Below are 13222 nucleotides of genomic sequence, written 5' to 3'. Positions count from 1 at the left end.
AAATCTTTTTTTTGCTAAATAGCAGATTCGCTACTTTAGCATGGGGGTGACGAAATGTTTAATTGTCAATTTAAGGGGCTCCTAGACGGGCCATATTTTCACTGCAATATGTGGCCGGCAACTATTGGTGGCCCTCTCTTACTCACATGTTAGACAGGGACACCAATAGTTGCCGGCAACATATTGCAGTGAAAATATGGCTCGTCTAGGAGCCCCTTTAGGTTCCAAACAAATCACATCATCATCCCATCATCCCAGTCCCACTGCTGTGCACAGGCCTCCTCTCAGAACAAGAGGGCTTGGGCCATAGTTCCCACGCGGGCCCAGTGCGGATTGGGAACTTCACGCGCACCATTGAATTGCTCCGCAGGTTTGTGCGGGTTTCCTCACGATGTTTTCCTTCACCGTAAAGCTCGTGGTAAGTTTCAAATGTAATTCCGCACATGAATTTCGAAAAACTCGAGGTGCGAGCCGGGGTTTGAGCCCACGACCCTCTGCTTGAGAGGCGATAGGTCAAACCACTGCTTTTAAACCAATCATAATCAATATTTTTAATACAATGTACAACCTTTCGCCGCCGGGTAATGTTCCAATTTCGTTTTCCCTGACACACTCATTCTCGATCTGTTGCATCACTGCGGAGATGTCTTTTTAAGTAATTGAAATTGTGGAACTATGAAAAAATATGTTGCCCTCAAGTCTTTTGTGAAGAATCGGGAAGTCTGCGGAGTACTAATCAGCGCGCGGCGGATTTGCTCTTGCAAGCTGTAGGGCTACTACAAATCTCGAAACTCGAAGTTCGTATCGTACCGACCGTCCCTCTCGCTCTCGTATTAAATATTATAAGTGTCAGAGGGACCGGACCGCACGACACGAACTTCGAGTTTCGTAGTACTTAATTTAACACTTTTTAATTTAACGTTTAGTAAATAATTTAACAGCGGGATTTATTGACTACAATTGCTTTTCTTCAAACTTTAACAGAGCGATTTTAAATTTTCTTTACACGCAAATCTTTTTTTTTGTACTCTAATTTTGCCATAATATTACTGTGAGAAGTTGTCGACAGTCGATTCCAGATAACCAAGTCTGATTGCCGAGAGTTTAAAAATCCCCTTTATTAAGAACCCCTGTTCTTCTGCCCCTCAAATTATTTTTATTATAAAAACAATGTAAAATAGAAACAACACGCGAACACCCAAACGACACACTGGAAGTGCGTTCCGGAACGAAATGACATTATGGCCGCTGCGTCCGCTCGCCCGCCCGGCCGCGATTGCCAACAACTGCCTACTAAGCAGTCTGAGCGCTCCTGATAAGCGACACCCGTCTTAAGTATGCGATAGTTAAGCGATAGTCGCTATTCACGTGCGACACTTGCAAGCTACGTCGGTGCGACAAATATAAGTTTTCATGCACAACCTGGGTGCTCTCCTAATGAACATCAAATGCATGTCGCGTCGCTGCCCACTGGTGTTCAGTTGGCGGCTTAAACAAGGTGAAAAGGTTCTAGCGACTAGAATTTCAACCTTTTGGTTTTAACGGCACACTCAAAGTTTCACGGCACACCAGTAAAAAAATAGGCACGTGCGAGTCGGACTGGCGCGTAGAGGGTTCAACTCGCCCCGCCATTCTTTCCGCTCCGTTATCATAACAACCTGACACGAGAATCGCATACGTCAGTTGTTGAAAACGTTTAGCTAGTTCATACATGAGTGGTTCACGGGTTCCTCTGTCATTCCAGGTGGTGCGGTATGCGTTTGACGACCACACGCCCCCGAACATGGAGCTGATACTGCCGTTTTGTGAGGACGTGCACAGCTGGCTGAACGCGGACCCACGGAACGTAGCTGCGGTACACTGCAAGGCGGGGAAGGGCCGGACAGGTCAGTAAAAAAATGCTTCTTGTTCAGGATTTTCCTACCTCATGTTGTCTTACCTGTCGTCTAAAAATACAAGCTACAAACTTTATTACTGACTGTACTGCATTGCCAGCCAACTCGTATACCAAATTTCAAGTCATTCCGACTACTGGAAGTGGGTTAAAGACTTCGAAAGATTTGACCCATACTAACAAGGCGCAAGTTAAATATAGCCTGTATTGTATTAACCCTTCTTCGGACAGTCGGATAAAAAGACTTGAGGTTTTTCCAATCTGTTTGTAGTCCAGTCCGTCTCTCACGATTTTATTACAAAAACTTACTTTATTTGGTTAATACCTAGAAATACCATAGAAACCACTGACGACTGCAGTGTGGAACAGTAACCAACTCAAACGATATGTGAAAAGCCAACGGTATTATTATTAAGTAGTATGAGTAACGGTAGTATTCTACCCCCTTGACATTTACCTATCTCCCCTCGGAGGTCGTGGCCCCCCGATTGGGAACTCCTGCTCTAGGCCATCGGATCCCGTCTTTCATATAGCGACAGACAACTGGCGTACCTACTGGCCAGTACCGGCCACCGTGAGCGGTGGATGTAGATGCTTATAGACTCGGGATGGTGGCTCACTTGTTGAATTGAGCACACATTGAACGTTGCCGTGTGCAGAAAAATACAACATCGTAGAAACACCATATTTAACCATTATCTACATCAGAATAAAGCACCTTACCTTGCATATGTCTGCCTATCATCACTCTGCTCATATTCATATGCTTAATCTGACGCAATGTCAATCCCTGCACCACTCACAGATTTCACAATAGACACAAGAATCCGAAGAAATGTCCCATCTCGCTCCCTCAACAAAAGAACGTCGCCTGTTACCATGCGAGATCTTTTCAATGAGATTACATACAGTAATGTAGCAACTTTTGTCGCCGCTTTGTCGTTCTACACACGAAACACATAAAGGTATCTGAAGATAACAATATCTCTTGTCTCCACACGACTCAAAGGTTAGCTACCTAAGTATTTAACCTTAGGTATTATAAAAGAATATTGAACAGTATTTATTACCCGCAACGATCTTGTGAAGGTCCTTATGAAAAATGTTAGATGGGTACAGTCGAGGGCAAAGATATCGACACGGCCAAAGTTTCAAAAATATGTATACACGTCTTTATGCACTTAACATTAAGGCCGTGTATACATATTTTTGCAACTTTGGCCGTGTCGATATCTTTGCCCTTGACTGTACCTATCGTACATAAATAAGGCGTCTAAGGTCGAGAATTCAACATGGAACGCATTATGCCCTGTCCCCGGCTTTGTCCGCCTTTGTCCGGGCTAAATTTCCTTTACGGCCTATAATTGTCCCCACTACCAACGGAGACCAACCGACTTTAGCACCGGGATCGTAAATTTTAAAAAAGAAACCTCTTACAAACCACCCCATCTATTTTTGTGGCCAGTCGTAAAGGGTATAAAAAGCGCCGGGATCGGACCATAGATATCTCCCTTTGTGTTTTTTTTTCTTACAAAAAAAGGCGATGTAGTTTTATTTCTTTCATCTCTAAATCCTTTATGGGTTTTCGGTGTTTCGGATGCGAGTAAATTAGGAAGTGGGAAGTTATAGAATGATCGTAGTTGAGCGAAAATATTTGGAGTTTAAAAAAAACGCCGTTTCGTGATCCCGGATCCAAGTCGGTCCCTCCGCTCCGTTGCTTTTTTTTTGTTTTGCTGTCGAGCAATTGGTGCCACTCCGTAGCCCGGTACTAAACCGACAATCTAAACTTACTTGACATGCTTCAGACAACTCTTGTCTAAGTTTCTGTCTCCATAAAAATCTAAATTAATTGAGTCTATAGAAAATTACGGGTTGGTAGTAGGTACCACTAAACAAGAAATGTTCGAATTTCTACTAGCATCTATTATCATCCCTTGGTATAAGTAAGTATAGTTGGTACAGTTTTTTTTTCTGTAACTAGCAAAGGCAAATGACTATTTCTCAAAAAGTTGTCCCTTTTTTCAATTTTTCAGTTGTCCACTTATTAGAAAAAAAATCCTGATGCTATTTCACCACAAAAAATAAGTAATATTGTTTTTAAATATATACAAAACCTTGTGGTAAAGTGATAAAAGTCAGATAATCTTTGTTGATGGATCCAATAGAAAGTTTTGATGTACGATTTTTTCCTCACAAGATCGTGACGTTTTCCTGACGTCAAGAAATTTTGGATGTTTTATGTAGTTTATGTTTTATGATCTCCTCCTTAGGGTTAATAATTTCTTGACAAAGTTGATTTCTTGTCAATTACATGACGGTACTAATAGAAATACTCAAATTGTGTTTCGAGTACTGGCAGAATACCAGCGCTAAGGTTCGCCGAAAGCATGTATAAAGAAGAGAGCAATCTCTTCATTACAAGACTTCTTTTTTAACATGTCGGTGTTGATTAGTGCTCTATCTGTTGGATAGTTAGCTTTGTTATTATATTTTTTATACCCTTCGTTTCTACTACATTTTTTGATAAGCCGACAAATGGGCATGCGGTTCACGTTATGTTCAGTGAACCCGCCATGGACACCTATAGTATCATTGGTGCAGCTGGTGTCCTGCCGGTCTTGCAAAAAGTGATACACTTGCTTTTAAAGTCATCCACATTATAGCAAGATGTGAAAACCGACAGTCCATTTCAAATTTATCTTCATCATCATCATATCAGGCGGAGGACGTCAACTGTTGGACATAGACCTTCCTATACTTAGACCTCCAGTTGCTTCGGTTGGAAGCGGCCTGCAAACACTATCGTTTCGTCTTTAGTTGCCTACGACGGAAAAAAAGTGCTTCCTAGCTGATGTGTAATGTACTGTTTTCAGGCACAATGATTTGCTGCTACTTGCTGTACAGTCAGCAGAAGACGACGGCAGACGAGGCGTTACAGTTTTACGGGACGAAGAGGACGCACGACGAGAAAGGTGAAGATTTCTTTCGATTTGATAATCTTACTAGGATTAAAACTGTCTAAAATAGTATAGTTATGGTAATACGTGATTAAGCCAGATGAACAGATGAATATTCAAACGTGTCAGCCTTGCTTCTTGCTAGTAGACTGTGTTTTGCCTACGTTGATATTGATTTTGGTTTATCCCAGTATACGTTTGCGTATGTTATTTAAGGTGACATTCATTTTATTCCTTTGGTTTTTCTACGATGAAATGGTTTTTATTAATGACTGACAAAGACATTTTTTTTTTTAAATTAACGCTATTGTCAGGCCAAGGCGCTAGAGGGACTGGTGGGATAGGCATCTATTAGTAGTATTTTATTTCCTCATGTATCGATTAAACGAATAAATATTCTTGTAAGCCACTACGTTGTGGTTCTACAAAAGTTTGCTATAAAAATTATGGCGTCCGCTGTACTTTACTTAATATATTATATATAACGGGCAGGCATTCACTTGCTTTATGTCGTCTATCAGGGCAGTCTTTCACCTATTAGAGGCCCTGGGTACAACATGCTGCGTTCAAAAAGCCTGATTTTCAAGCGAGAGTGGAGTAGCTTTAGAGGTGAGATGTACTAGGCAAAACGCGGACTGAGTCTTGCGAGTACGCGTCCACAAAAAGACTAGGTCCACGAGTATCTACGAGTACTTAACTCAATTGACTCATTGCATAATCAAAATGATTCCCGTAAATGCGCTCCCGTGATTGCATATACACCGTGCTAGTTTTAGTAGTTTTACGAATATCGAACTACCGAAATGTCATCAAAAGAAACTGGACCTTTTTGTGTTCATGCTAAAACTGTTCGTAGAACAAAGGATAACTCGCTCCTTTTTTTCCTGGAATTCATTGCGCAGTGGCTGGGGCGAGTTGGTCGATCCCGAAGTCACGAAGTTCCCGCACGTTTTCCGAATAGTTCCATGCGCGACGAGCGCAGCGAGCGCACGCATCATGCTTGTTTTCAAGTTGGCGGACCGTTGTCAGCCGCCGTACTCCTAAATACTCGTACGCTTAAAGAATCGCGGGCGGGAACGCGTACTCACGCGTCCAAGCCAAAACCTATTCCAGTAAATATGTCTCACCTCTAGTAGCTATCAGTTATCGTTTGGTAATGGAGTAGGGACGTGCCCAGTGTGCCCAGTGGGGAATAGGGGCCTGCAATCTACTATTTATATGTAGCTAGAGTAATAATCATTATAAGAGTAGTAAGTAAGTAATAAATTACATTACAACTCTCTTTCTATCGACTAGTTAGTCGAAAAATAAATATTGTAACAATATAGAGATTTTAACCTCTTTCAAATAATATTGTGATTAATCTTAACTGTAAACTTATACCACATTTAAAAAATATAGCACACTGACTGATGCGCTCGTGATACGTATTGATAGCTATAGGTCGGTTAGTATAGTCGACCAAGAAAGTTCATTACTAATTTTAATGACAGTTCCTGCTTCAGAAATAAAAACAATAAGCCTGATTGTTATATTGACTTGTGAGCGAAAATAGGCTTTGACGTTTTAAGCTCTACAAATGACATTAGACCTTAGGGTAGTAAAGGAATTTTTTGGTTGACTTTACTTTAAAATCCCAAACTAACAGTTAGTTCCGGTTTTTTATATATCTTTAGGGCCACTATCAGTAATGTATTCAAGTTTGCAGCAATTGCAGCTTTTAAAGACCTGTGCTAACCTCATAACATGTCCTGACTACTGGAACAGAAACTACAGGAGCCAGCAACTTGAACTTTGGCAGACATTCCTTGAAGATCATAGAGGTGCACTTACAAGGAGTTTTGTCAAAATTTCCAAGGGATAACGATTAAAATGGGATGTATGTCTTCGTTTCAAAGCGGCTCCATCTTCGTAATTATAATTATTAGAGACTCCAAATTTGGCATGCAGGTAGGTAGTTGTATCTAAAAACTGTTTTAAGGAATTTTCATAATTCCTGGCCATCCCTCAATTTGTTACACCAATTTTGACCATTTTGGTCCCCCCAGTCAAACTATTGCTATGAAAATCGCAATTATTTTGTTCCTGTAACAAACCCACTACCCCCCTCCTCGTTGTCTCACTTATTGCCATGAAAATTGCAATTATTTTGTTCCTGTATCACATTCACAAACCACCTGAACCCCCCCTTACTGTGTGACTTCATTTTGTGGATGGCCCTTATTCGGGATAAGGAATGGGTGACACTATTTATTTACCGGCTTGGATAATTTAGACATGGAAATACCGACCCGACTTTTCGTGTACACACCCATAGAAACTCATGTCAGTTTGACAATAGTTTTTTATGGGCATGTACACGAAATAACGGTTCGGTATTATCCGGCCGGTAAATACTGTCACACTAAAAAGAGTCACGTCTGAAAGTGTTCTGTTTTCGTTGCAGGCGTGACGATACCGTCGCAGCGGCGCTACGTGGAGTACTTCGCGGCGCTGGTGCGCTCCCGGCTCCAGTACACAGCGACTAAGGTCCACATCCGGGAGCTGATTATGTCTCCGCCCCCCACCGTCAACGGCGGGCAGTGCTCGCTGGAGCTGACCGTGTCTCAGGCGGCGCCGCCGCTCAAAGTAAGTCAGGTCCTGCTGCTATACCTGGAGCATTTTCGACTTTCACAGCCTATTCGACTTCCGGGGAATCCATCTTAACGGGAGTCCAAGTTAGTGGGAATCTGACTTAGTGGGAATCTGACTTAGTGGGAATTCGACTTATTGGGAATCTACTTAGTGGGATTCCGAGTTAATGAAAATCAAACTTATAGTGGCAATTCAAATTTCTAGGAATCCCAACTTGATGGTCTTGTTATGTATAACAAAGTTTTATAATACAATACAATACATACAAAATTTTATGGAATCCCCAGTGCGCGAGTCCGACTGGCACTTGGCCGGCTAACTTCACCAAAAACTGAAATATCTTTGTAATACTGCCCTCATAAGGTTGGCAGTATCTAAAAAAAAAAACATTTTCGTGTTATTTATACCATCGCGTAGCTTGAACCATTCTCTATCAGATGAACTAAGCAAATGAGGGCTATCGTTTTTTGTCTCACTAGATGGCGCACTGTTGCGTGAGGTTTTTAAGTATGGCTTTCAAAGTCTGTTTTTACGGGCGTGAAAACAAAGCTTAGATTAAAATCATATTTAATACACCTTAAAATCGTCATAAAAATATCGAGCATGCCACATTGTTGCATAGTGTTTTGTTCGGAAAAAAGGGAGACAAAGGTTTCCGAAAGACAAAACTGTCTCAAAACACAGACGCATTGCCCGAAACGCATATTTGCCATAATTAATTTCAGATATTGCAAAATATTTACAAAATTATTCTAATTATAAATAAACCCGCGTAGCTCACCCAAAAACTATGAGATTACATTTCGGAGACCTCACGCTACACTAGCGCCTCTAGTGGCGAATTCATACGCGATAGTCCTCATTGCCCGTATTTTATTTACAACATAATCAAAAACCCATACCCAATACCCAAATTAAAGGCGACCCGAAATCAATTTACACTTTTTCTCTGTTTACTAGAAATGTCTCAAAATTAGATACTGCCAATTGCCTTATCCTCGTAAGGCCCAACGTCCTAAATTTAAGACATACGTCAAAGTAATGTCAACCTCACTAATAGGGAATATTACGCAAAGCTCTGCGCAGGCGGCGACACTAGCACAAACCGTAAACAAAACGCCATGACAACGCAGTTGTCTTTATAGTTCGTCGCCAACCGCCATGACGGATCATGACATATTTATTAGTAACAAGATAACATGATATTTACATTGATAGTAACGATAGAGCTAAATTTCCAAAAAATATATTGAAAACGTATGATATATAGCATCCTACGGACATTTAAGACATTAAAAAAACTGTTTACGGTTTGTGCCAGTGATGCATTCTGCCGGCAGAACATTGCAGTAATATACCCTATTGTGAATTCTATTGATCAAAATTGGACGTTGTTGTCACGAGGTTACGAGGGCAGTATAGCGGGCAGTCAGCCGGTTACCCTATGTAGTTTATTCTCCCGCGTTGCAGGTCCGTTTCGCGACTAAAGTTGAGTTCCCACAGGCGCCGGCGGGCTGCCACGAGGTGCGGCGCGGCGGCGGCGCGGTGTCGGTCGCGCTGACGCACTGCACGCCGCTGTGGGGCGACGTGCGCGTCGACGTCGCTACCAAAACCAAGATGTATATGCGGAAAGAGAAGCTGTTCCACTTCTGGTTTAACACGTTCTTTTTGGCGGCCGGCGCGGACGCTGAGCCGGTGCCGGCGCCGCCTGACAGTCAGTATTGTTTGTTTATGGTTTTTGGTGTTGTTTCTCCAATTACATAACCTGACCAACAAAAAGTTGGAACCCCCCCCCCCCACTTTGTTACTTCAAAGTTCAATATCTCAAAAACGGCTGAAATGCCTTAGAACCATCGCTAGCAAACCTGCTGTCAAATAAAAAAAAACGCTTTCAAATAGGTCCACCTGTTTAAGAGTTACGGTGCCACAGACATACACACATACAAACAGACCGACAGACACACATAGCGGTCAAACTTATGCCACCCCTTCTTTTTGCGTCGGGGGATAAAAAATCAATTGTAGGCTCTAAATACAAAATTAATCAAGTAAATAAACCCAGCATAATATTCAATTAAGTATCATCGCGTTAAACGTAAATAAGATAGACATACTTGATAGATATTTATTATTACATAAATATTTGGGAGGAATTTTAAGAAATAATTAATAGTAGTAGTATTATTAGTACGAAAATGTAGTCATAAAGGGCCCTTCATGAATTACATTACATGTTTTAATCCTTCTTAGATCCTCATGTTACCACACTATTAGTAAAATCATAATTATTTTATACCACATAGACATAAGGAGGGCCCCTTTTTAGGGTTCCGTAGTCAATTAGGAACCCTTATAGTTTCGCCATGTCTGTCCGTCTGTCTGTCCGCGAGTAAGCTCAGAGACCGTTAGTACTAGAGAGCTGTAATTTGCTATAAATATACATATCAGTCACGCCGACAAAGTGGTACAATAAAAAAAGTAAATAAAAATTTCTAGGGTACCTCCCATAGACGTAAAGTGGGGGTGATTTTTTTTTCTCGACTAACCCTATTTTGTGGGGTATCGTTGGATAGGTCTTTATAACCATTGGGGGGTTGCTAAGACAATTTTTCTATTCAGTGATCTGTTTGCGAAATATTCAACTTTAAATTGCAAATTTTCATTGAAATCGAGCGTCCCCCCCCCCCCCCCCCTCTAAAATCTAAACTGTTGGGTGGAAAAAATTCAGAATGGTAGTAAATATATCAAATTTACAAGGAAAATTATAGCGGCTAAGATTGCTTGAGAATTATTAGTAGTTTAAGAGTAAATAGCAGCCTAAGGTATAAAATATACCTAAACTTGGAAGGTTCAGTACACGATACGAAATCCTTAGAAATAATGATTTTTGATAATTTTACGGAACCCTATCCTAGGCGTGTACGACACGCTTTTGGCCGGTTTTATAAAATCTTCAATCACTTTGAAAGTTTTGATTGTAAGTACTATTTATTATATTACTATTTTTGATAGAACTAATGTACAAAATTTGTATTTTCAGGTTCCAATCTAGAAACGTTTAAGTTAACGTTAAATAAATGGCAGTTGGACGACGCACACAAAGACAAACAGCATAAACTGTGCAGTGCAGACTTCAAGGTAACAACATACAATACTATACTACTATTCAATAATCAATAGGGAATATTACTGCAATGTTCTAACGTCAGAATTCAAGCCGTAAACAGTTTTAGAAAGTATTAAATGTTCGTAGGATGCCATGGTATTATATTATTTCAAATTTTTTTTGGAAATATAGCTCTATCGCAACTATCGATGTAAATATCATATTCATGTTACTAATAAATATGTCATGATCCGTCATTGCGACAAACTCTAAAAAGAACTGACGTCATGGCGGTTTGTTTACGGTTTGTGCTAGTGTCGCCCTCTGCGCAGAGCTTTGCCTAATATTCCCTATTTGTGCTTTATAAAGTAAATTTGGTCGTTAATTTACTGTTGATTTGTTCTTTGTAAAGTACGCGAGGACTCGCGAGGCTGTATACGTCCCACTGAGGGGTACAAGCTTCCTCTTAGAATGAGAGGGTTTGGACCATGTTTCCCACGTGGGGCCAGTGCAGATTGGAAAGTTTTGATGAATTATAAACAACTAGCTTTTGCCCGCGGCTTCGCTCGCGTTAAATTTGAGGTAACATAGATTTACGATCCTTTTATTTCCTGTTTTGATTGATTTTTCGGAGGATTATGTGGCGGATACAGACAGTTGTTGTTTTAGACAGATGGTGCAAATTATTTGGATTCAAAAATCGACCCAAATAATTATAATTCGTACAAACTTTGAACTCCTGTTTAGGGGTGGAATTCCAAAAAACGTTAATGTACCTATGTGTAATGCACGTAGGTGAGACCGACGAGAGTTGTGACAGAGGGCAGTAGTGACAACGCCGATTTTTAAGAACTTTGTTCTCCCCTACACGATATAGGATAATTACCGCGGGATAAGAATACGTGAATTCTATAGCAAGCTACCCTGTCCCTGCTTGAATTGAAACAAGCTTATTTTATCCCGGGAAGTCGCATAGTTACCGCGGGATAGATATGACTCTTTCGATCAGTTTATTTTTTCCTCGGGAAAATGCAAAAATCCCTGGAGGGAGATAGAAATAAGTGACTTCTACATTAGACTTATTAAATATTTAATTTCAAATAAATTTTAATAAATTTTAATTAAATAACTGTGACTTCTAAAAAACCCCCGACTTTGTCACTTCAAAGTTTAATATCTCAAAACGGCTGGACTGATTTTGACAAAAACTACTAATAATTCTCAAGCAAACTTAGCCGTTATTGTTTTCCTTGTAAGTTTGATATACTTACTACCATTCTGAATTTTTTCCAATTTTTTCACCCACGCTCGATTTGAATGAAAATTTGCACTTTAAAGTTGAATATTTCGCAAACAAATCACTGAATCGAAAAATCGTTTTAGAAAACCCCTAATGGTGTTAAAATACCTATCCAAGGGTTGGATGAGAAAAAAAATCACCTCCACTACGTCTATGGTACCCTAAGATTTTTTTATTGTACGATTTTGTCGGCATAGTTTACATATATATCCGTGCAAAATTACTGCTTTCTATCTAGCATTGATCCCAGCCTATATACGTCCACTGCTGGACAGGTCCTCTCAGAACAAGAGGGTTGGCCATAGTTCCCACGCGGGCCAGTCTAGCATTGATAGTTCCTGAGAAAAGCCGCGGACAGACAGACAGACATGGCGAAACTATAAGGGTTCCGTTTTTGCCATTTTGGCTCCGGAACCTTAAAAACCGCATTGCAATCGGTCCACAGACAGACAGACACACACAGCGGTCAAACTTAGTTTTTTGCGTCGGGGGTTAAAAATCTTTCACTGATAGAAAGCTACACTGTTTTTGATTGACATAGGCTACGTTTATCCTGAGAAATTCTATTTTAAAATCCTTAATTTGTCAATCCAAGACATTGGAGCTTTCTATTATTGCAAGAATTTTAATCTGCCACGAAATTGAATTCACTTATTTTTATCTTTCAACAAACTCCACCTCTCGACTTTTTAGGAACTCATAAATGCGATATCGAAAATACAAACTGAGACATGGATGCACAGAAAAAAACCAGAAAATCGAACCCAGGTCCTCAGCAATCCGTGCTGCGTGCTATAACCCCTACACCACCGCTGGACAGGAATCTAGACACGAATTTTTCCTATGCATACATATCTCAGGTTGCTTATTTCTACTACGCTACTTATGCAGCAGCACTAGCGAAAATAAAACATAATGCGAGTTCGTTTTAAAGAAAACGGAAACCAAACCAACGCAACAATATCAAATCTCAAAACTAAACACGAATAGCCAAAATGAAAGCATTAGGTAATCAACCTCGACCGTCAAAGTCTGAGCGTTTAGGTAGCGCAGGGTTTCTCAAAGTGGGGTACGCGAACCCCTAGGGGTTCGCTATTCGACGGTAGGGGGTTCGCGACAAGGTTTACGTGATGGTTGGCTGCAAGAATGGCAAGATGATTAGATTGGTTTTTGAGACTTTTTGTATTTTTTATTTCAACTCCAAATTTGTTACTCATTTGTTGTTTTTCAGTTTGTATTTTTGTTGGCAAGATGATTCTTACCTATATTTGTTACTTACCTTATATTGAAATAAATGATATACATTTATATTATGATGATGATTGAAATAA

General features: G+C 40.3%; 1 protein-coding gene across 3 annotated transcripts in view; it reads left to right on the top strand.

Annotated features, from left to right (window-relative positions):
* Pten (phosphatase and tensin-like protein) overlaps positions 1–13222 on the top strand; it is a 68972-nt gene that overhangs the window by 43464 nt on the left and 12286 nt on the right. For 2 of the 3 annotated variants that reach the window (XM_074105722.1, XM_074105719.1), the window contains exons 3-7: positions 1745–1886; positions 4768–4866; positions 7298–7479; positions 8956–9199; positions 10526–10623. In XM_074105722.1, coding sequence (XP_073961823.1) covers positions 1745–1886; positions 4768–4866; positions 7298–7479; positions 8956–9199; positions 10526–10623 — 765 coding nt within the window. The remainder of the gene's footprint in view (positions 1–1744; positions 1887–4767; positions 4867–7297; positions 7480–8955; positions 9200–10525; positions 10624–13222) is intronic. The other variant, XM_074105721.1, reaches the window with a different exon arrangement.

The sequence above is a fragment of the Choristoneura fumiferana genome, chromosome 23 (genome assembly GCF_025370935.1).
Source record: "Choristoneura fumiferana chromosome 23, NRCan_CFum_1, whole genome shotgun sequence".
Lineage (NCBI taxonomy): Eukaryota > Metazoa > Arthropoda > Insecta > Lepidoptera > Tortricidae > Choristoneura > Choristoneura fumiferana.
Note: the sequence above shows the minus strand (reverse complement) of the source record. Positions and strands in the feature narration are given on the sequence as shown.